The sequence below is a fragment of the Neopsephotus bourkii genome, unplaced genomic scaffold (genome assembly GCF_033783945.1).
Source record: "Neopsephotus bourkii isolate Nb327-2 ecotype Australia unplaced genomic scaffold, CSIRO-AGI_Nbou_v1 NB_1423, whole genome shotgun sequence".
In the NCBI taxonomy this organism is placed as follows: Eukaryota; Metazoa; Chordata; class Aves; order Psittaciformes; family Psittacidae; genus Neopsephotus; species Neopsephotus bourkii.
The window spans coordinates 1575236-1600624 of record NW_026901900.1 but is presented as its reverse complement, the minus strand read 5'-3'; the positions used below and the strand labels follow the sequence as shown (position 1 = coordinate 1600624).

Genomic DNA, 25389 nt, shown 5'->3' with positions numbered 1-25389 from the left:
GTTTTAAGAGGTTTTCCATCACTATTGCCACCCTTTTCTGAAACTTTTCTATTCCTGATATAACCTTCTTGAACACTGCATGACCAAAACCACAGATATGGGTGTTATTTATTTATGTGACACCTTTCAAATATTTTGGTAGTTAGCCTAATCCATCCCATTCTTTCAGTACTTGAGTAATTGGGGGTGGCTGGGATGCTCTACAGGGTATACTTGGGAGAGCCAACTGGAGATGTTAAAAGCAGGAAAGTGATTTGAGCTAAAATTGATACATGATTTATTTTTACTCACAAGGACTGACATGTGACTTTTATTCATGCTAAAGTAATTTTATGACATAAAACAGCACTAGGGGATTAAGGATAAAATTAAGTCTGTAAAGCTTTAATTTTGTAGTTTGACCCTCCAATCCCTACTCACCCATCCCAGTTTGGTTAGATACTGATAGATCATTGATAATGGCTATACAAAGTCATTATGGTGACTGGATTTGCTCTGAGGCTCTCTTTACCTGTTCGCTCCTGGCTGAAGGAGTAATTTTCATACTTCCCACTCTTCGTGGTTATCATCACGTTGTAAAGTGTCCCAGGAGTAAGGCTGCTGAAGGAGCATTCACTGAAGGATTTGGAAACGGTGAGAGTCTGAACGATCTGGTCATCGTGAGAGAGTGTTACCAAATAACTGTCTACATCTCCAGAAGCTGGCAGCCAAGAAACACTGAGGTAGTCACTGCGACCAGAGTTATTTACTGTTACTCCAGTCACGCTGGAAGGAACTGTGCAACAAAGAGGAAAAACCAAGAGGGCTTTAACTACCCAATTCCTATTGTTGTCAGAATGCCTGGAATGTTGCCCTGCAAAATAAGCAGTCTGGGACTCCTGAGAAGCTCAGCAACACTTGTCTGCTTTTCTGAATATAGTGAAGGAAATTGCCTTTGGTGGCACAATCTCAGCACTTCTAAAGTCCCAGGAGATGAGTTATCCTTTCAAGTTGCCATTCATCAGTAGCAGCAATAACTGTTAAGGCTTGCATGAAATTGAAGCCCATAGCAGAATGTGTCATTTACAGTGAGTTCTCTGACGCCTAGTGGCCAAAACATGAATGAAATTTGTTTCTCAAAGCAGCAGGGCGAGATCAAAGCCTCCGCATTGTCAGAAATACCATCACTCTGGTACAGAACTGTCAGAATGAAGCAGACCTTAATCACAATGAACTTTCACATTTTCACTGGATTCTGATTGACTGAACTGACTTACCTCAGTTAGAGGGACAAGCCATCAGCCGTCAGAGTAAAAAAAAAAAAACAGATCTTACAAAATACGTTTATGTACTTTAGGCCTTTTAGTATTATTCTTCTGGAATTGTGGGGGTTTTTTTCTGTTTGTTTTTGTTGTTGTTGTTTGTTTGGGGTTTTTTTTGGGTTGTTGTTTTCACCTGAAAATAGTTCAGGAAGAACACTGGAGCAAGCTGCAGAATGTCCAGCCTTTGCCAAATTCACATAAAGGGTGAAATTGCACTGTCCTGTCAATATTTCCCTCTATTTAAATACCCAAAGGACTGGTCTTACATTTCATGAGTCATTACACTTACAGAATTTGATGCAAAAGTAAAGCCTGTCTTATGCAGTATAGAAGGGCTTCATAATGAGTCATTAACCCTGGTGGACTTTCTTGAATGTTGGACTGGAGGAAAAGAATGGGTTGTAAGAGACTGAGACACAATTTACCTCGGCACCTTTAAGCAGCTAATTTGTGTACCTAAGGAGCAATCACCCTATGCTGCCATCTAGTCAATGGAACAAGAAAGTCCCTTCCTAGGGGTGATTCAGCTACCATAGCTGTACATCACTTTCAGGGCCTATTTTAGTCTTCACTACAGAGTGGTCCTGCTGTACTGAGTTCATGGTGTAGGCAGGAGAGTTAGCTCCTTAGGGAGCTATGCTAACATGAATCCGGACCCACAGTGTGCCTGAGGTCACATACAGGAATTATATGGCTGAAACTCCTGTATTTCTGAATGTTCAGTGCAATGGCTTAATCACAAGACTATTCTCTTCAATAAATTAAGCTTTTAGGAACTGACAAAACACATGCTGGGGTATTTTCCTTTTTACCTGTCCTCCCTTCTGTGATCGTTTGCCTTGAAGATATTCCCCCACTGACAGTGGTGACAACAACTGAATAGAGTCCTCCAGGTTTCAGGGGATAGAAGTGATATCTGTTGGTTTCACTGGGAACAGTCTCATTTTTAATGACAACATTCTCATGAATCAGTAGCACTTGGTATGAGTCTACATCTCCCAGTGCTCTGGTCCAGTTGGTGAACAAGCTGTTGGTTGATCCCTGACTTGCCACGGTCAGACCTGTCACTTGGGCTGGCACTGCAAAGAAAATTGTCATAATGTTACTGAGGAGAAACAAAATAAAATAAAACAAATCCCCCCCAATAACCCAAGTTTAGTCACATTGAGGAAGTGCATCAAAAGAACGTTCCAATTTGCAGCCAGACTCAACAGGACTAAAAATAATCTAACTGTGGACTGCTTCCTGTCTGATGGGATGCGGTCTATGGGAAACTATCTAAGGCACAGAAAGGCCTTTCAGGCTTTAGCACAGCTTTTCCCAGTCAGACCACAATGATTCAATATCAGGGAACTGGAAGAAATTGGATTTTATAAATACCATTAAACAAAAGCCAACAATTTAGGAAGTCACTTGGGGATTTGATGACTTTTAAATACTGTGACTTTCATTTTCCCTTTCCTCTCCTATTCCCCATCTCTCATTCCTGTTAGACCCCATTTATTCTCCTACACCCCATCTCTCATTCCTGTTAAATGGCAAACTATTTTCCTGAACACCTCGGGCACAGTCATCTATACCTCAGAAGTGTCAGACCCTTTACTTTCGGAAGTAACTGGATGGTTTTGGTTTTACTTTTTACATCGGAAGATTTGCAGGACACTACCTTTTCTAGCATCAAAAGACTAAAAAAACAAACATAACATTTATCTAAATACAAGCTGGTAAACTTAGCCAGGACAAGAATGAAAAGGACAGAACCAAAGGAATGTATCACCTTGCACAGATTTTACCTCAAATAATTCTTTTTTATTTGACAGTATTTGGTCAAAGCAAGGAAATACAGTTACTTCTTTCTAAGTAGTGCTGCTTACATGACCAAGCACAACTGAAATAAAGCATGCTCTTATTTTACAGAACGTTATTGCAAGCTTCTTCTCTTGTTTTATATCAGCCTTTCTGCACACACAGTATTTGATATCATTAACAAAAGCTAGACAGTAAAGCACATAGCTAAAAAAAGTGTAAAAAAATCCCACCTGTTTTATAACACTGTCATAATACAGAAAGCTCTAACAAGACACTGAAGTGTCACACTCCTGTGCTACAGGCATTTTTAGTAATACCTCAGGCTTCATCAGAAGCTGACCAATCTAGGATGCATGTAAGACCTTTTTCTGTCATATTTACAGCAATATTTTGCAAGCCTAGTAAGCCATCCTATTGCAATGAAGATTGAGAGGTTTGGAATGCTTATTAATACCTATGTTCAAATTCGTTGATTTTAATTCTTTATCACTTTGAATGTAATAGTGACATGATATCCCTGCCTGATTCATACTAGTTAAGCGGGACACTGCAACCTTTATGCCTAAATAGGCCTTCTAAAGGGGCATAAGGCAGAAGGAAGTGGAATACCAGCTATCTCATCACACAGCAGAGAAATGAAAGTGTAAGTTAAACTTTTCAGCCCTTGGAAGGACTTACAACATTTGAGTAAGGACCACTATCAAGCCATAGGCAGGATTAGATTCACAGCAGCAGCTTGTTTTTCCCTGTGCTTTGCCAGACCGGAGCTACATTTTAAGACTTGCTTGCACTGGAGAATGCAAAAGTCAAACAGAGTAAAGCAACACATATGGTTTATAACTTGCACACATGCATAAAATTAGCACCCTGCAGGGGGTGGGAATAGGACCTTCCTTGTATCATAGCCATCATCCTAAGTAAGAGACACAGATTCTGCAATCAGAAGAGCGGACAGATTCAAAATACCTTTTCAAGGTCACATATGTTTTGTGTCTGTCAATCTTGCTATGCTCCCCCTAAAGCAACATTTTCCTGTGTGGTGGTGTTTGGTTTTTTTAAAGATGATGAATGCTTTGAATCAAGGAAGTGACCTTCCTGAAGATACCCAGTGAAAATTGTTCTTCTTATATGGAAACTTGCGGTAACATAGATTGATCAAATGTGACACAGTATTTCAGAAACCTGTTTTGCCAGGAATTACATAACCATTTCCCCAAAACCTTAAGTAAATACTGCAAGATAACTGACAGTCAGAAATGAGAGACTTGGAAACGTAAGTTTCCTACTGAGGAAACAAACATAAATTCAATACTTTAGACACAGTTTATTCAGCTCACTACAAAATAAAGAAAGTTGTTAATGGTCAACAGGAGTAAAGATTAAAATAGTTTGACAGGATGGTACCTGTTCTTCCTTCCACTGAAGTCCAGTTGCTTAAACTCCCACTAATAGTAGTGATTGTGGCTGTGTATTTTCTTCCAGGTACCAAGTCAGTGAAAGTGAATTCCTTAGCTTCTTTTGCAAGCCCTTTTTTGATGACAGTGAGATCCCTGTCTCCTAGTGAAACCACATAGCTGTCCCATTCCGCAACAGGGGTCATCCACATGACACTAAGTGAAGATTCATTAGCATGTTTCACACGGAGCTGGAGAACAGGCTCTGGAGCTGTAAAAGTACACAAATATCTCAGTGAGAACAGGAGTTTGTAGTGAACACACATGTCATATCTCGAGCTGCTGTTAAGGAATCTGCTCTGTAAGACAGAATTGTAACAGCAACAGAGTATTTGTAACCAAGAGGAGATTCTTTACCTTTTTCTAAGAAGCCAATGTTACAAACCTAGTATTTGTGCTACTCTTTCAGTAAAGGGCTGTAGCAGCAGCCTTCAGCATTATGGCTGTAATGCTTAGGTTTAAGCTTGTGTCAGGATACATATTTTAGTATGAATGGAAATGCAGTGAAGTCAGTGAGCTTCCTCTTGAAGTGTGGGTGCTAAACAGCAATATAAAACATTTGTACCGTAAACCAGACCTACACCAATTTAGTTGTAACAAACAAGCATGCAAATTATCTGATCAGGGTGACACTGATTTTGCACTGGTTCGTATCTCAGTCAAGTTGGCAGACACTCCAAACTTACAGTGGTATAAAGGAAAGAAAACAGTAAATTTCTCTGTGTGCACACATACACACAGAGGGCATCTGTTTATTTTGTCCCTGTTACACTGAAATACAACTCACTTTCCAAGACTGTTGATCTATATAACCGAAAATTAAGACAGAATGGGGCCTAATATCTATGCTTCATAATAGATACATTATGTACATAACTGTGGATCAAGCAGCTGTGAGACACCTAGGGCTGGATATTATTTATTGGACCATGTTCGAATCACTTAGCTGTGTCAATTAAAACTAACACTACCTACAAACTTAAATTACTTGTAATGTGCATCAAGATAGGCAAGATGACAATGTGCCTTGCTCTATCAGCTACAGTATACAACAGTGAAATGTTGTATATGTAGTGTAATGTTTCAGTCATGATGGCATATAGAATAACCTATATCATATATAGAATATAATTCCCAAGGCTTTTATTAACAAAATATTTGCCACAAAAATAACCCTGAAAGCTTTCTCAGAACTACTAAGAAGAATTATTTCTCTTGTCTACAAGGGAGCTCTTTTTCCCTGTATTAATAGTGAAAATTCACCTGTGGATTCTGCTATACTTTTCTTTCTCATTGCCCACAAACCCCAGCTGAACACTTTGCACTCTCACACTTCCCAGGCAAGCACACTGACCTGTTCTCCCTGTGCAGCTAGTCTTGCTCTGCAGATCACCACTCTCCACGAAGAGGTCCACACTGTACTGTCTCCCCGGGATGAGGCCCACGTCGTGGATGAGGTACTCGCTGGTGTCCTTCTCTAGCGTGGTGTTGAGCACCAGGGCCGAGCGGTTCCACAGGAGGAGGTGGTACCTCTCCCAGTCTCCCGCAGGGGGCAGCCACTTCACCCGCAGAGACCTCAGCCAGTCACCAGCACCGGCTTTCAGCTCAGAAACCTTCTGTGGAACTGAAATAGAGAGACTGAGAGAGTAATTCTGAAGTGGGGCATTCCTGCTAAGATGTAAGTGCGCAGTGGCAAAACCTGTCTCGCAGCACAGCTACTGCAGAAGCACTTGGCTCAGCTGAGCAATGTGAGGTATCTTGTTACGAAGGTTGGCATTCATTTTAAAGATAATTTTTACTCTTTCCCACACAAACCGCTCACTTTTTACTGTTGGTTTTTGATATGAAATGGGGAACTCTTCTTATCAGGGTGGCAAAATCTTCCCTTGCACTTCTAGGACACATCTGCAGTTTCCAGTTAGCTGCCCTATTGTTTCCTGGACATTTACAGACCGTGAATCAATTTCTCAAAGCTAAGGCCAAAACTTCAGTCACTATGGGCCAAATTCTGGTCTCAGCAGCCTAATGGCTTCTTTCCACAAAGGCCTTGTATGTCCTAGGCCCTCCTTAGGCACTGAGGCTCAAACTGAGGTCTATTAAAACAACTACTTTGTCCTGTCCTCCACTTCCAGGGTCCTGAATTTACATCCTCAGCAGGTTCTGCTGCTGTAGGCACCCTCTCAATACACAGTGATGTGGATTATGTTCTTGGGCACCTGACTCTGTGAGTTAGGGTCCTAACAGTCTAAACCCTTCAGTATTTTTAGACATGGCAGCCCGGATTTACAAATTTATCTTTTAGACACAAAGCGTCTGTTTTCAAAGCTTTTGGTAGCTATGGAAAAGTCATGGGAAGGAGTTGCACATGATCACCATCCTTGGAAAAAGGACTTTTAGATCCCTGACTTTGAATGTACTGGATCTAGGTCACAAATTTGAGGGTCAGAGGTTTGAGTGAGGGCCTGAAGCTCTCCCTTCAGATGCAAACTGTAATCTTAAAGGCCTTCAGTGGTAGGCTAAACAAACAAAAAAAAAAGACATGCATATGACCAGCTCAGCTTTGCACTTACTGGACATGAAAGGCTTTCCACCTCTCTTCCAGCCTGCACTGATAATGGGGTAGCACCTAGATACGTCAAGCATGAGTCTTTCACATGAGACGTTTAGTTGTAGATGATAGATAGTCTCTAAAAATACTCTCTCCTTCTCTCTCTCACATACACATATGTAATTTTTGGTTCTGAGACTACCAACAACTTATGCACGTATTCTTCACTTACATGTATTTTTTTTCCATCTAAATTCTGCCTGGGCTAGGCTGGTGTGGAGATGATGACTTTGTGGTCAGTAACACTGTGGGAGAACTATGCCAGGATTTTTCAGGTTTAGAACTCATACAAGAGATATCTCAAAGAAAATTATACTTCTGAAAAAGATCAAAAACCAAAATACCCAGCTCTACCCAGGTTGCCACATGCCTTCCTTAATCCATGCTGTTAGTAATGAAGAAAGCCAAGACCTAATCTTTTCCTATTTGTAGATTTATGTCTGGAGAAAGGGATATTTAGACCTTGCAAAATTACTTAAAAATCTGTTAACAATTTGACTACATGCAGACTTCCCCATAATTTAACTCGTTTTATACACTATGCTGAGTTGAATTTAATATAACAAAGTTGGACAGAAGTGTAGTAGTGTGGAACAGTCTTTTTAACAGACCCACCCAACTATAAGGTCCAAAACGCATTATGTTGCCTGCTCCCAAGCTATGCTGGAGCTGCTTTTGGCTGTCAGATTAACTGTTGCCAGAGAGTCAGGAAGGGGTGCTCCTGGAACAATATTGTGCTTTTTATCTTATTTTGCCTGGAATCCAAATCATTTTGTCTCCTAAAACGATTTTCTACAAGGCCAACGTAGGCAAAAATAATGTTGGTTACAGTGGTCCTACTGAAGCAGAAGAAGACTTACATGTCCTGCCAGTTGCCATCTGATCAGTGAACAGTTCACCACTGACTGTGCGGGCAGTAACCTGATAGAGACGTCCTGGAGTTAGCTTGTCAAAGTGAGTCTCTGTGACTGGTGGCTGTAGAGTTTTGACTTCTTTAACTGATCCAAGATGAGACAGAGTGATATTATAGAAATCAAGGTTTCCTGAAGGTCTTCGCCACTTAACTTTTAAAGCATCTGAGCTGTCATCGTTAGTCACTGTCAAATCTAAGACTTCAGCTGGGACTAAAAAAAAATGAGAATAAAATAATTTCACCACAGAACATATAAGACTTACTGCCTCCAAACTGTAATAGTAAAGTTTTGGTTTTGAATAGTTCTATGAGAGGGAGTGTGACTGATTTTGCCTGAACAGTGAAACTACCCAACCCTGTTTCAGACAGTGTACTGCTAAGAGTGACACCTATTACAATGCCACTCCTGCTTCATGTAATAGAAAATCTATTAGCCATGTCTGCACACTAGTCATTTTAACTATGAAACAGACCAAACACATGCTCCTAAGAACACAGATGCCTGTGTACATTTTTGTAGAGTAAACATTACAGCATTATTGGAGCTATGCCTGATTTACACCAGTGTAGAACTGAACTGGAATCCAATTGCGTTGGTAGAACTGGAATCAAAACTCTTTCATTCAAGCGATCCACCAAAGAAAAGCATAGCCACCTCCAGTATTTTCACTTCTAAGGGTCTGGGCATGCTAGGTATGAAATGGAAGACTGTGCTGCAAGATAGATGGAGCGCTTTTATATTCTGATAAAACCTGTGATATTTAAAGTTTATGCACCCCACAAGAAGAAGAAAGAAAAAAATCTAAAGAAATACAATGAAACAAGAGTATGAACACTAGGACAGGCAATGATAGATGACAACAGCATTCATCTGTATGTCCTAGATATCACAATATTATTCACTTAATGTCAAATTATATTTACATGATGAGATTTCTGTAGGAGAAACTGCACCTTATGTTTACTAGAAATTAAGGAAAGCAAAGGCACGACCCTGTTATTGCTTACAACAGTGTTTTAACCATTGGACTATAGCAGGGTATTATTTTATCTTTATGACCACAGAACTCTATCTTGAAAAATCTTCCTGGAAAAAAAAACTTAACTTCTAAAACTCTGCTTCTGTAAATCAATACTTCTCTGTGAAAAAATAACCAAACCCAAATAACTGAACAACCCAACATCTAATTTTAAAGTTCTTAACCTACTCTAGTTTTTTTCACTTCCTTTTCAGAAGTGCAGCTATTTTGAAATCCAGAGAAAAGCAGTCATAGAAAATATTTCTTGCAAAATTCACAAACTTTACATCTCCCACTCAACTAAGTAAGAAACATGAAGCTAAACTGTTTTCAGTCCTGTGAAATAACCAGTCCACACACTGCCTAAATTCACCGAAGTTCATGCAGGAGTCAGATGGACCTCTTTCGCAGATATGAGGTGGTATTAGCGCACTTTGGCTCAGACTGTTAACACTGAACTTTACATGCTTAATGAAGTTGCCTACATTAAGCAGTTAGCTGCAGACACCCTACAAGCTAATTTAGCAGCTAACTTTGCTGCAGTGCTAACTTAGGGAACTAAATAAGCCTATGGCGTTTCTAATTCCCTCTATAGGCTTTGGAGAGAAACACCTGCCAAGGATAATTCAGCCACTGAAGTCTGGAAATATACACTTTTAATATAAATCGCTTATTTTTCTTTAACATGTCCTGTGGTATTACTAAGATTATGGTCTTAGCTTCTTGTTCTGTTGTGATGAATTCTGAAATCATACCTGTCCTGACTGTTTGAAAACTGTTGCTCTCCAAACCTGCAGCCTGGGTTATGATAGAGAGGTTATAGAGGTGACCCGCTGTAAGTCCTGAAAAGGTGTAGGAGGTCAGAGGATCTTCTTGGTGAACTTCATGAACCGGAGCATGATTATCCAGTAAAAGCAGTCTGTAACGATCCACATGCCCAGAGCCAGGAGACCATGAAGCATGGATAGTGTCTGTTTTGACACTGATCTGAATATTTTTCACAGGGGATGGCACTGTTGGAATTAAAAATAAAAATAAAAATCACATGCTGAAGGCCTAATGGTTATCACCACAATTTCAGCTATTCTAAACAGATTTACTCCTGAAATATGTTGAGTTTCCTTAGGGTTAGTGAAAACCCAGTCTCAAATTTATGTCCAAATACACCATAACAAAATGCCTGCATTCTTAGCAAACAACTCTTCATGTTTGTCAGAGATTTGTTTTTTTCTACTTATAAAAAATAGTTACTGACATACATATGTAAAGACATATATCCTGCCAGGAAGAATAATTACATATCTTTGTTAATTTCAAAATGCAGAACTGAAAAATACCGTGTTTTATTCAGATGAACTACAGAAAGAAATCCTACCTGTAGATCCACTTATGTGAAGTTCTGGGGTACTCTTATTTCCAGCAACTGCAGTGAGGACAATGTTGTATTTATTCCCAGGGATGAGACCAGAAAAAGTATTTTCTGGTTTTGAAATTCTTCCTGGTATAGAGGCTTCTTGGATCTTTTTATTACCATGATCAAGTAATACCAGGTTATACCAGTCCACCTTTCCTGAGGAAGGTTCCCACTGAACCTTCAAGCTTGTGAATGTAGTTTTTTCCTCATTAATTTCAAAACGAGGTGGCAATAAGGGATCTGTAGTTACAAATAGAAAGCATGAGCATTTATAAACTTTTGAGGGCAACAACATTTTGTTTTTAGTACCAATTTCAACCACTTCAAACAGATTCTGATAGCGTACGCTTCTGCTCTCCTGTAGCATTGTTCATATAAACTGAAATAATCCCAAACGTTACAATGGATAAACTTTTAGCAACTATATTTAATTGGGACTACTCCTCTGAGAAAATCTCAACATCTATTATGTTGTTTATTAAGGAGCTCTCAAGTAAAATCACCTGTAAAATACAATACACTCTAGAGGTATTGGCAAACATTGACCAAATCTAAAGACTGTTGCTTGTATACTCCAGGTGTATTTCATGACAAGACTTCATGCAAATCAAAAGAAATATATTACATGTTGATGCACTAAGGTATTGACATTTATGTCTCCAATAAGGTTAAGAAATTGCATATTAAAAAGGGATTGTAAAACAACCCAAAGCAGCAAACTCAAGCATTCACAAGTTGGGGAGTTAAAGAATAAAGGTTTACTGACAATTAACAAATTTAACAATTAAATTTGGCTTCCACATGAGTACACTCTGTGATATTCTTGCCTAGCATCAGGCAAGACATCAGGGAGTGTATGGTGCCTCTAGGCTGCCAACCGAGGTCTCCATATGAGCCATGCCTTAAACACAGAAGAATAAGACCACTTTTCCATTCCAGTTGTTTCTTCTTGGTTCTCTGAACAAGGCAGATGAAAGAGTGTGAGATCACATAATTAAAAACTGGACTGTAAAGGCTGTCAAGTCAAACCTACCCCTACCCTACAAATACAGCAGTAGGAATATCATGGGGCTAGCAGCCTCTAAGCTGTTTTTAATTCAAAGCCTGGATGATGCAGAGGATTCAACTGCTTCTTACTCTGCTGAGTACATACTGGTGACAGGTTTCAGTGGTATGCTCTGTCAGTCAAATATATTAGGAATTTCAAGGCAATATGTCTGCCCTTGGAGACATTCAAAAGCTGTTTGGATATGGTGCTACACAACTAGCTCTAGGAGGCCCAGCTTGAGCAGGGGGCTTGGACTAGATGACCTCAAGAGGTCCCTTCCCACTTCAACCGTCCTGTGATTTTATGACTGTGAAAAATACTGTATCACTTTGAACCCAGGTCTCTTCTTAAATTCAGATTCCTGCTTCGGACCACAGAGATACTAGTGCTCTTCACAGAAGGAGATAAAAATTAAATTAACAAAAGCAATAAATAAAAGTCTTCTTTTCTTGAACTCTTTCTGAAAGGTCAAACTAAGTCTGCTTAAGTCTGAAAAAAATAAATAAATAAAAAATAAAACTCAAGTGCAACACCAAGTACATCAAACTTCAGGCCAAATAGTTAAAACTTCACCCAGTTACAGCAATTGAAACAGGAGGTTTTAATGAAAAGTGTCAGGAAATGTTAACAATAGGCCTGACTACCAGCTCCACCTATAATATATACTAAGCCACTAAAGACTATTATGTTGGCAAAAGTGAATAGTGGGGGTATAATCTTGTTCCTTGAAGGCAATTGTTCTAATCAGAAAGGTCAAACTCTGGGAGGCAGAAATAAATTCCAGTGCTATATATGGTCAGATGCACAGAGAACTGAAAAAAAGTTTTAATTTAACTGACCAAGAGAACAGTCATGATAACTGTTGAGAAGTTTAATTTGCTGACAAAGTTACAGTAAGTTTGACTGTTCTTTAGCCCTGCAAATGTAATCAATACTGTAATGTGCATTATTTTGCCAAATTCTACAAAAAGAAGACATCTACATTTTTAGAAGCGATTATACTTGTGAATGCACATTTATATGATTGTACTTGTGAATCTACATTTTTAGAAGTGATTATACTGTCCTGGGTAATCTGTCTCCTAAGGTACATTAGCAAAGAAAAGAGTTGCGTGCCTAGAAGGTGAAGTTCAGAAATTCAGACTTTATCTAATCTATCTGGTCCAGAAAACAAAACACTCAGTGCTTTGTACATCCGCTAGAACAAAGGAACAATGAGATTGGGAAGTGCCTGGGCTGAAAGAGCCCTGGATGGAAACAAACACTTAAAAAGCCATCTACATTGTTATACAAGTCTCTGCTGGCAATGATACAATACTGATATATCACAGAAATAAAATATTTTCACAAAGATATTTTTATACCATTTGATACTATATGGATTAATGTCTCCTGGTTTCAAAGGAATCTTACAGAAGACTTAATGTTGTTTGAAATATACTGCACCCCCATCCACTCTTTGGGAAGAGGATATACTTTCTGTGCAGAGCTGCTACAGATACATTTTATAGAAATGATAGGGTTATGTCCCATCCCAGTGACATGACTCCTAAATGCACACTCCAAGCACAGAAACACTCCTGCCTTATGCAGGAGAAAAAAACCCACCCTATAAACATGACAAAGATACAAGACGAGGACTCAGGAAATTTCTGCCAGTCTCAGCAATCTTCATACCAAATTTTCCATTTTTCCCTAGTTTTCTCAGTAGCCTACTTCACAAGGACTCTTCTGATGATAAGTGAAGAGGGTTGATTTCACTGTCTTTATTAAGTTCCAATACACCTTCTGGAGGGATGATATTCGACCTAGAAAATCTTTAGAAGATGGTAATTTATTTTCTTCTTGTACTCTGCTTTTGAGTCAACAATCATAACCATTACATGATTATGGATGATAGGATTACACAGCCTATAGTCAGAGCCATGTCACAGAAGTTGTTCCTACAGATGGCTAATGAATCAGATTTGTCCCAAATAATCTGAAATTTACAGGACTGAACACAAGGCCAAGCCATGCTTCTGGCATTTAAAGAGTTACATATTGCAATGGAAAAATACCCTACCAGCCTGTGTCTTAAAAGGTAGGTTTTTAGCCTATTTTCATTAAAATATTGAGCAGTTTTCTGACAAAAAGTGATTTACCTGTTAGTGTTCTTAGTACAGGTGGCTTGGATTATGTATATGTAACATACTGTATCACTGCAATACATTGTTAGAAAACAATGTTGAAAAAGGCATTTGTAAGCATACCGTAGAAGACATATTTGAAAGCAGGGCAATTGCCAAGTTGTTCTTCATGGTTGTCAAGACCGGTATTTCAAATGTCAATTTCAAATTGAAAATGATAAATTTAATGGTAATTAGGATCTGTTTATATACTATTAAGTAGAATTTTAATTAAAGAGCTAGTCATTCACTGAAAATACACTACTGAAATACACAGTTATGCTGGTACACAGACATTTGGAGAGTTGAGAACTTAAAAAGTATTTTATCTGAAATTAAGGAAGACACAACCCTACCAAATGTTGTCATGGAGTCAGTCTCAGTCACAGAAGCAGTTTTACTAGGAACAACAAAGACAATAATATAAAAGGACGGACAGGTGCATGCATTATCCCAGCTTTACAATGTCACGCATGCTGACTAGTTGTATGGGTTTATGTGCTGGTTTATATATGTATATATTAAAAAATATAAAAAATGGTAACTATTAACATGAAACAAATACACAGACTTATCCCTACTAACATCTGTAATCTCAGGTTTGCAGTGGAAAATTTATCTGTAGCTCAGAGCTGATAAGTCGTGTTATCAGCTTTTTCTTCATATCCTATTCTACCAAAATAGCACAACTGCCAACACTGTATACGTGTTTGCATGTGTATACCTGCCTTAGACAGTATATATATAACTGTATTTTCCACTGTTTTGGAGAACCTATTTTAGTTCTGCTCTAGAGGATTAAATACTTGGCATTTTAAATTGATAACCCATAGATGAATATTTTTTAAGAGGCTCCACTTGTGGACTGGTGCAGATTATTGTATCAGTATCCACACATTTTTAGATTTCAGATCTATGGATCCACAAGTGAAACAGAAGCTGCTTCTCTGCTCAAAGATTCACAAAGGGTCTGGTGTTACTTTAAAGTTTATGAAGTCACGGTGAGCCGTGAACTTACTCCATTGGAATATCAAACTTGCAAACAAGATAGACTTAACTCATTAACATAACTATGATTTTAATGTGAAATCCAATACTCAGAAGGCTAAATTAACTTGGGGATTTCGTCCTCTCCAAGCCTCCACATTACAACTGCAACTGTGGTATGCATTATTCATCACTTTCACCTTAATTCCTTTGGCAGAACAGATCATACTCAAAATTTAACAAAGTATTTTGGACTTTATGGGCTACTCCAGCACTTTGTATAAGAAACATGATGAAAACTGAACTCATAACAGGAATGAGCACATGAAAATTTTAACAGGACTGAATATAAGCAAAAAGTTAAAGGTTTCCAAAGTAGGTATATAAATGAATCTGCAACTTTTTCTGTGTAACTTTACATACCAAGACAAGACAGATGTTCAAAACTTCATTTTGCAAAAGTAAACACATGAGATGGGATTCCTCTCACTTAACTACAACCACCTAGACTTCTGGTGCCTGGTTGAACCTAGGCTCATTTTGTGGTCAGTGGAGAAAGTCAGGCACCTGCAAGGGACAGCTTAGCCTATCTGTCTTAGACAAAGAGCTCAGGAAAGGAACCTTACTGAGTACCAAGGTCAGACATCTTATTTTTAGACAGCTCAGTTCCGCTAACAGTCAAATGAGTGGGAAATCTGTTTACAATATGGTCGAAAATATTGCACATACTTCCATAGTCACAGGATAGTTTCCAGGAACACATGCCTATGGACAGTCAGGCTCAGTAGGTTGTAAAACAAAATTACTGCCATCGAGTTACAGAGGAACAGGTGAAAAAGAGCTTCCAGAAAACTGGTTTAAAATGCTGCCCCTAGTGGAAACATACAGAGGAATAATCCTCACTCATTCTGCATTGAAACGCATGGTATTAACAATACAACACGGGTTGTTGACACGCATAACAAATCCTATATATTCTTTAGGAAAAAAAAAAAAAGACGAATGTTGGAGCAATACAGAAATAATAAATAAATTGACAATTTTTTTGACGTGTTTTGAACTCCATCAAGCAATGCAACTGATGTGATGAAACCAAGAACAGCAAGTAACCATGGAGAAATCTTTGCAGGAAACCTCTACGGTTCCTCTATTCTTATTTTACACTTTTGACTAATCTCTGCTGTCCAAAACCCAAACAAAAATCTCACTTCAACTATGGTCCATTAATTTGCAGTGTTTCAACTTAAACTTTAATCAGTCTTTTCACGCTGATGTCAGCTCAGCTACATAATATGACTATAACCAGCAGTTGCTTCCATGCACTTTCATCCTGCAGCCTTGAAAAATCTATTTACTGATAAGAAATCTTAAATGACATGTATAAGCTACTGTCAAATTATAATGTATTAATCAAAATGCAGACTAAAGTGGTATCTGCTTCTTCACAAGTGTTCAATAATAATCTCTACTATCTAGTAACAATGATTTATACCTGCCACACTGATAACAGTTGATTTATTCATTCAATTTTCAAATTACAAGTCACCAATATTGAAAACATTTGGCATGATGCATGACATTTAAATCATTGTCTGCATAGAAACCATTACTCATTTTTACCACTTTTACTTGTGCTTACTGAACAGCTACCACACCAGAAGACTTGCTGCTATACTTTTTTAAACTTGAGTTATCAAAGCAAATCAATGAAAGGTATTTAACGCACTTCTGTGGTTAATGCAGTGAAAAGGGTCTGGCAGCAGACAATGTCTCTGAACCAGTAATTGTTAAGTATTTGTCTGTTGTAATCTTCAATATTACAACTGCAAAGTACCTCTCAGAAACTAACACTTTAGGAGTGAACCAGGGAGGTATTTAGTGATGGAGGGATTGGACAACACTGTATTTCATCATCTTTAAAAGAACACAAATATAGGTAGAAAGAGTTCGGTTTCATCACTGCAGATGGTGGCTCTATGTCATGCACAGCTTCACAGCTGAGCTGTTCACATGCACACACAAACAGGCATGCAGAAAGGGGGCAAGGAAAGCCAGCATTATGTCAAGCTGCTGGGACATTTTTAGAGCTAGCCATGGATGTGACACTGTAAGTGCTCTGAACACAAATGTACATCACAAAACCTCACTGGTTGTATTTAAGGAACACATGCAAGCAAGACATTTCAGCCTTACTTTCTGACTTTTAGACTCCAGTTAGACAGAATAAAAGCACAGAAATGGGCTGAAATAGTAAGTTATACTTGAACTGGATCTACCTGCCATGAAATAGACTGTACTTTAAACACAGTAAATAAACTACCACCTGAGGAACTATGAAGCCAATAGGTTTTCATGAGCACAAATCATTATGGGCTACTACTTCTTACAGTATTCTGCTGGATGGCAGCTCAAGAGAGTGGCAGAAGCACATGCACAGCACTGACCCAGTCTCCTCACAGCACCTTCTTTCAAGCCTGATGGGTTAACCTTTGGCAGCAGTTATTTCTGGCAGCAGCATAACGAGAACTCAAGCACAAGACAGCTACGTCCAACTAAGACAGCAGGTTTACCGCAGCTGTAAATGCACTGCCCACCTCCTGTCGCAGTCAGCAGAAGCAAGGAGCGGGGATGGAAAAGCCCGTGGTTCCTCCCCGAGCACCTGCCGCGCCCCCGCCCATACCTGTCTGCACGGAGACGTTGACAGCATCCCCAGCGGTGAGCGGCTTTATGCGGAGCAGGTACCAGGTCCCGGCCTCCAGGCCCCGAACGGTGCAGCCGTAGGAGCCGTTGCCCGTCGGGGCGGGCTGGCAGCCGACCGCCTCCCCGTCCTCGGAGCGCCCGCTCAGGCTGAAGTTGCAAGCTCTGCCCGGGGCGTCCCACCGCAGCCGGACGCTCTGCCCGGCGACGCGCCGCTCCGTCAGGTTGGCGCTGCATCCCGCCGCCTCTCCCGGCACGGCCTGCGAACAGCGGGAAAACTGAGGGACCCGCCGGGCTCCGCCAGCCACCAGTGTCCCCCGGGGCTCGCCCCTCCATCCTTCACATCCCGTTCCCAACGCGTGCTGTGCCCGCGGGCTCGGCTGGGGCCTGCGAGGGACGACCCCGCACCACCCCCCGCAGCCTCTCACCTTGGTCAGGGCCAGCGCCGTCCACAGCGCGAATCCCGCTCCATAGCTCAGCATCGCAGATAGATTTTAACCCCGAAAACCCTCGCGGGGAGGGTGGAGGAAGAGGAAGGGGGGCGGCAGGGGTGGGGTTGGGGGTACTGAGAAGCGAAGTGGCCGCGGCGGGCCCCGGGGGCCCCCCGCTCCCCGCCGGGCTCCGCGCGGCGGCCGCCGAGCCCTCTGTCGGGCCGCCCGCTTGCTGCATGCGCTCGGGGCTGCCCCGGCCGCCTCGCCGCCTCCTGCCACCGGGGTGGGGTGCGGGGGCTGCCCGCCGCCCGCGGCTGAGGAGGAGCGGAGGAGGCGGGGGAGCGGCCGCCGCTTCCCACGCTGCCATTCTGACCCGGGCTGACTCTGCCAGAGCCCTTCCCGCCGACTTCCGCAATCAACAGGAGATTTCCTCGCGTCTCGCTGCAGGGGGCGAACCGCGGCAACCCGGGGCCTGCCGCTCCCCCGCGCCCCCGGCCCCGGGGTGCCGCCCCGCGCTCCTTGTGGGTCCCACCTTCCTCCCGGCTCTTCTCCCACCCCACCTCCCTTCCTGCCTCGTCGCTCCCTCCCGGTGTCGGTCCCCGGGGTTTTCTCTCCCCGCTCTCCTCCGTGCTCATGAAGGCCCCTCAGGCCGAGGGGTGCCGGCAGCACTCTTGCCTCACGCCGGCTGCACCTCACGGCGATGCCTTCCCTCTCCTCGTGTCTGTCTCCCCTCAGAGCTGCCTTGTCTCGTGTTTGCCTCACCTCATGCCCACCTTGCCTCACACCTGCCTTGCTTGATGGCTATCCTCTCCTCACATGTCTGCTTCTCCTCATGCCTGCCACCTCTCACGCTCACCCCATCTCCAGGTTCACCCTCCTCTTAGCCTCAGCCATCACTGAAGTGCCGTTCCAGCTCCCATGTCCCAGACACTGATGTCTTTAGGGGTTAGCTGCAGACCACCAAGATATCCATCTTGTCCCTGGACCGGCAGCACCACAGCCAGAGGCACTGCAGCAATGAGAGTCCCTACATACACAACAGAAAGCAAGAGAGTCTCCCTGCATTCAACTCTGCAGAACTTTGAAATAGCTGCAGCCATGGCACAGCTCTGTTTCTGTCATGCGTGCCCATTTCCTTCTTGTTTAAGTTTCAGCCTAGCATGTACTCAACGTGTATGTGAGGGAAAAGAAACGGGGACAGAAGTGTTTCAGACCTTCAGAAACTCAAATAGACAAAATCTAGCAGCCATGGGGTAAATCTGAGGTTGCATAAAGGGGGAGGAATTTACTTTCTTCTATGGGAATGGCACTTTTCTGCATCTTTTTGTACTGTATCGTGCTCATGGGTTTTTAATTTTTAAAAGCAGCACCTCATGCAAGTCCAGCACCATGTCTGTTTCACTTTTGTCCCATTTTAGGGAGCAAAAGGTGCTAGGGCTTACAAACATTAGTCTGCCTTTTAGGGGGGCCACTGCCGTAGGATTTTTCAGGCATCAGCCTGTCAAACAAGATACCAGTGTATGAAAAAACCTTAGCTCTTATTCTTCCATTCAGAAATCAAATGTGTGAGCACTCGTGGAAAGCTTCCTCTGTCCCAGTGGAGCTCCTTGACTGGCCCTAGGGACATGGCACTGAAAGTTTTGGGCTTTACTCTGCAAAGCTCGGGATGGTTAATAACTGTGAACATCACCTTAAGTGATGATACGTGTTGATTGTTATGCCATCCTCAAGCCCATTGCAGAACAAGATCTCTCATTGGAAGAAGTGATTTACATACTTCAGACAACAGGAGAGACTGTGCCCCAAAGAGCTAGTGCAGCAATAAACCATCTATGAAAAACACAAGGTGTCTGCATTAAACCTAAACTAGGACTAAAACGAGAGGTGTCGTGTAATGTGAGAGAGTTTTACAGTGTAAATTTATCTTTAGATGATTGTGGGTTTCAGACCTAATGGTATAAACCACACCAACATTTTTCCAGCACTGGAGAGGAGCAAATCTGAATGCTTATCATCAGGACTTTGGATTACTTCAAACCCCTCTCTGAAAATGACAACATTCAGAGTAACCTGCCTTTTCTTGGACATAAAGCCACTGTAAGGTTAAGGTCTGACACAGATGTGTATGCCATCACTGGAATAAAACAGGAGGGGACCATCAGTCACTGGTAGCAATACATTTATATAGAGTAGCCAACATAATACGAGTGATCATTTCCAGACTGGTATTGAATAAATGGGCTCTTAGCAAATCTGCAGTCACACAGCCTTTAACACTTACTGATCTGTGCAGCAAGCCAAGAAACTAATTAAAAAAAGAAAAAAGAAAAGAGAACTGGAAGTGAGTTTCGGGAGTGGCCGGACGTGTCTCTAATAGCAGGCTCCAAAGTCCCTTTCAGGCACTTTCCCAAGGTTTCCTGACTTTTTTTTTTAACACCAACCTCTTTCTCTGAGTCTCTCTACTCAAAAGGAAATGGGCTTTGCATAGCTTTTGTCATGATTTGAAAGTGCAAGCTGCATTTTACTTGAAGACCAAGGCTGCTCTAAACCAAACATTTTGTCTGATTGAAGTGTTACCACTTTCCGTCCCCCTTCCCCCCTGCAATGGGTATGGTCACAGCCAAATAACATCAAGGCTTTTCTTCTACAAACAAGAGGACCTAGCCTGGGCAAATGCAGTTCATAGAAGGTATTGTCCTCCTACAACAATACTTGGTGCTTACACTCTAAAGACAGGGGAACAGAGATGAAGGCCAAAGATTTAAAATTAGTGTCTCTAAGTTGGTTTATCTAGATTCAAATGTCCAGATCTGGCTGGAGGCTTTAAGGGACAGATATTAATGTTTTGGGTTGTTTCATTTTTTCATATGCTTAGAGTGGTTATCGTCAGGATTCTGGTTTGGAAGCTTTGACCTAAGCAACTTGCTCAGTGCAAATCACGTGAATCGGGAGGTGAACTGTGATAGAAACACAGGAGGTAGTAGCTTCTGTTCAAATGGAACCATTTCTCTAACGCTGGTGGGCTTATTTAGGAGGAGCGCTGGAGGCAGTTTGAGTAATATTGGGTTATATAGGACATGTCCATTTCAAAGAGACTAGTATTCTGTGCAGGAAGTATGCACATGAACAGAGGGCATAAGGAAATAAGCTCAACCTGCCTGCACCAAGCCAGAATAATCATATTTTAAAAGAACTATCTCCATCAGCGATGGAACAGTGTGCAGTGCATCCATCATTGGCTCAATCCCTTCCCCTACAACAGCAATGTCAGGCTTCTTAAACTTTTGAGTTGGTTGGTTGTGTCAACATAGTCCTGGTGACGCTGCTTCTTCTTTCTCCCTGTCTCTAGCAATGTTGTTCATACCAGATTGTACAGATTACTCCCAAATAAAAACCACATTTCTTAGTCTTATCCACAGTAACACTGACACCCAGAGTAGTAACTGAAACAACATGTTTGCCCCAATACACTGAGTGCAGTGTGCTCTTCTGGAGAAAAAGCCGTAGGGAATTTAGGGATTTTCAGTTCTAAACCACTGTGTGTTGATAGTGATACAGTGACAAATAATGTCCTGTGTGCTTCAGCTCTAATTGTCTGTGCACATTTTGCCAGTGGTGATTCCAGGTTTATTCTCACGTTACTTAACTGTGCCTTGCATAAAAGGATGTGGAGGTACTGAATGCCCACTACTTAACTGTGCCTTGCAGAAAAGGAAGACTTTGGAAACTGATGTGGAGGTACTGAATGCCCAGTGTTAGCTCCTCCTCTGGATGGGGCTGTCATCCCTGTTCCCCTCCTCTGCTAGGGCTGTTTGTGGTTGGACAGAGCAGAGATCAAGAAGTGGCTGTGTCCCCCCACTCTACCTATCAGTCAGTAGACAATCTGACCAAGGTCAAGGCCAGGGTTGCTTGTAAAGCAAGTTGAAGCATTCCAATTCACTTCTTTGATCTGTAAACCATGTGTGTAATTTTAGGACTCAATTATGCTAAATAAGGTCATAAAACATACTGCAATTCTTAGAAGGTAATTAGAGCTGGATCTTCACGTCATACAACAAACCAGTGGCACAGCCCAAGTCCCTGAGAGCAGATGCTGCTTTCGCTGCTTCTCGCATATCCTGAGCACTTCCCTCAAGTGTAGAGATTTTCCCAGTGCATTGTGCACACCAGGATTCTGCTGTACAGAAGCAGCAGAATTATTCTGCAGCTGTGCTTCTAGCAAAGGGCACTGTCAGCATGAGTAAAGCATCCCATCAAAATATAGAACAAAGCTTAGTCCTCTAGCTGGCTTTTTTTAGGCCACAGCTGGCTTTTTTTAGGCCATGAAACGTCCACCTGTAATAGCTATCAGGCTCCACAGAGTGGAGCAGGCTTAATAAAAATCAATAATTCTTCTGCCTTACCTCTTCTGTAGTGCTAGAATATTGACGAGTAGTGGTTGGAATCCAGGTTTTCTCTGTTACTGCAGATTTCAAGTCAAAGTAGAGGTTTTCAATGAGATTTTTACTGAAGTGTTCAGTCACGTTTCTGATGAACATCTCTGTGTTACTCTTCAGCAGATTTTCAGGCCTAGAGGTAACAGTGTCTAAAGGGTGGGATGTAGTTCTAGTACTCCATACAGAAGTATCTGCATCTTGGACACCTAAGGCAAATAAAGTAATTAAAATTAGCTCTACATTTTATGAACAATTCTGTAGTTCTCAATAAATGCAGCTGATACAACTTTCGAGTAGTTTAAGTGCACCTGTCAGTTCTATAGCTTTTTGGTTTCAGTGCAAACATGTATTTTGCATCAGTACCAAATTCTGTACAGCACAAAAGCAGAAAAACATTCATTTTTCTGAACATTCACACCATTCATTTTAAACCTCGTTCTTCAATGATGCTGAAGTGAAGGGTTGTATGTTGTCATTAACAGCACAATGCCTTCTTTCCACTGAGAGCTTTTTCACTGGCTTGGGTCTATTGAACAGCCCGCAGTTTCAGCTTTATATGGTCAGTATACCCCCCTCTCCCCTCCTTGTACATACATGGACCAGATTCTCATCTGCCTTTTGTTGGTTAACATTCAAAATATGGCTTTGTTCAAGGTAATTTTTCAAGATAATTTGTTCAAGATATTTTTGTTTTATTTGAGATACTCGTTCAAGGTAAATTCCTTGTGCCCATACAGGACATTCCTCTTGCTCTTTTAAATCAGTACCATGCAGAGGCCATACTAACCCCTGACTGCTCTCTTCCCAAGGTTCAGCTAACAATTGTATCAGTTAACTGAAGTGTCTGCAAATATAATGGTGGATTTGCTTTCTTAGTCACGTATCCTTCAGAGAACGCCAAAGTTGCAATTAGAGTGCAGGAAAGATTTTACTACACATTTTTCCTCCACATTTTCATGGCTCTTCCTCCCCATTGGTATGTATTTAATATCCTTTCTTTGTGGCTGTGAGGGCAGGGTTCAAGCTGTGGTGGCCCCTACATCTGGTAGCATCACATTTCAGCTAAGTGATTAGGATTACTCACTGGCCCCTTCTCCTGACAAAAAGCTGCTTTGCCATTGCTGGAGCACAGCTAGTGTGCATTGGCTCAATGCCCAAGAGACTTTGTTTGTCCTTGAACTGGGGTCTCCATCATGACAGAACCTTGTTTTGCTGCTGAGCCGCTGGGCTGATTGCCATTTATAACAATTTTAGCTCACAAGCCCCCTTGAAAAAATAGTAATGACTGGGTTAAATTGCCGCAGAAGCTTCCAAATGTAATTACTTGGTGTGCAGCTACGATGTCTTAACAGGCCAGTGTGTGATTACCTCTTACCGAAAGGATCAGTGGGTGAGCTTCCATGAAGTCAACATGATGGTGTTTGTTTTTTTTTGTATATGTGTAAATACATGTGTTAACATGTTTATATAAAGAAACTTGCAGCACTCATTTGCATTCTGAAATAAAAGTAAGATTGTAAGCCCTTGTAAGAGATGCTTCCACGCAAGTCTTTCCTGTGCTTCACAGCACACTGCCTTCACCTGGTATGGGGTTTTAGATCCTCCTGAAAAGGATTGGTTTGCTGGAACAGGTTGATACCCAGATTAAACATTTCCCCTCCTTTTATCTAACTGTGCTTCTCTGTGAATATAAAACTCCAAGTGTCCATTTAATTACAAAAAATGTTGATCAATTATTTTTCCAAATCAAGTCACCAAAAATAATACTACATACCCAATTCTGCTCTCTCTTACACCCATGCAAAGGGCTTCATTGAACTCTCAGGCTTGGTCCAACACTGCATGATCATCCTCATGCTGCTGTGCTTGCAGAATCCCCTGCAGAGTGCCTGTGGTGCAGAGTCTGTTGTGATCCTACGTCATGTACCTTCCTGGCCCCCACCAAAAGGACAGGGAATAGTCTGGCAGGGACAGCCCTGTGCTCAAGCTGTCATCAGCTGCTGCAACAAACTGGTTAGCTGACACAAGTCCAGACTTAGTCTAAACTCCACGTCAGTCATTGCTCCTGGGAATCTCTTATTAGTCGGGGGTTTCTGAGAGCCTGTGGTAGGCAACTGGAAATGCTAGCCCCAAGGACTTGGAAGGAATTAGGCCTGCTGGCTCTGTTTCTCTCAGATAATCTCCAAGTTCAGCAGGGATTAGAATTTACTGATAGAAAGATGGCTGAAAAAATAAGTATATCTGAGTGGTCAGCAGCTGCTTAGGAAAAAAGGCCACTCAACTGGGTTCCTAAATATAGATTTACACGCCCAACTTACTTAAAAACACATTAAAAAAAATAAATCTTGGCTTTATTTACAGATGAATAGCAGCGATTCCAACAGGAAGACGTTTGTGTTCCAGTGCAATTGTGTTTTAGGAAAGCTGCCACTCCATAAAAGGGAACCTGGTGCTGCCAGTGACATTTATGGGACTCAGCAGATGGCAGATAACCGGCATTCCTGGTGCAGGAGATGACAGGAGAGCTCAAAATGCTTGGTCCTGAGAAATGTTCCACCAGTCTGGGGAGGTACTATAAACAAGCAGCTGGTCATGGCACAACCCAACTCCTCTTGTTAAGCTTGGGGCTACCCTAGGTTTCCAGCTAAAGGATCTTTCCCAACAAAGACTGACAAGAGTCTGTGACCTGTAACTTCTGGATGTAAATGGCTTGCGTGTAGTACTGTGCCATACTGGAACTTCAGATATATGTACCAGCACTTTCCATGTGTCCTGCATTGGACTAATAGGGTTCATATTTGCCCTCACTCCAAGAAAATCAGGATACAGATTTATATTTTCTTTCTAAAGAAAATCACTACAGTCCTAATGTAAGGATCCTCACAGTCCTTCTTCAGTAGCAGGCACTTATGAAAGAAAATTGTGTAAGAATGAAGCAAATAGATACAATAACTTGATTTCCCAATTTTTAAACCAGAAAAAACTCACCTCCCATCTGGACATCAGTAAAGTACACAGACATCTCAACAGTGGGATTTTTCAGAAGTGTTTAGCATTGTTCTAGCAGTGTCTTTGGAAATCAGTCATAAAACTGTTCATGGGAA

At 41.5% G+C, this 25389-nt stretch overlaps 1 protein-coding gene across 1 annotated transcript in view; it reads right to left on the bottom strand.

Moving 5' to 3' along the window:
* Window positions 1-25389, bottom strand: part of PTPRB (protein tyrosine phosphatase receptor type B) — a 64845-nt gene that overhangs the window by 31946 nt on the left and 7510 nt on the right. The window contains exons 3-11 of the mRNA XM_061368007.1: window positions 22253-22491; window positions 17402-17678; window positions 10480-10758; window positions 9860-10117; window positions 8033-8296; window positions 5919-6188; window positions 4515-4775; window positions 2114-2380; window positions 512-775 (exon numbers count right to left, since the gene is read on the bottom strand). Coding sequence (XP_061223991.1) covers window positions 512-775; window positions 2114-2380; window positions 4515-4775; window positions 5919-6188; window positions 8033-8296; window positions 9860-10117; window positions 10480-10758; window positions 17402-17678; window positions 22253-22491 — 2379 coding nt within the window. The remainder of the gene's footprint in view (window positions 1-511; window positions 776-2113; window positions 2381-4514; window positions 4776-5918; window positions 6189-8032; window positions 8297-9859; window positions 10118-10479; window positions 10759-17401; window positions 17679-22252; window positions 22492-25389) is intronic.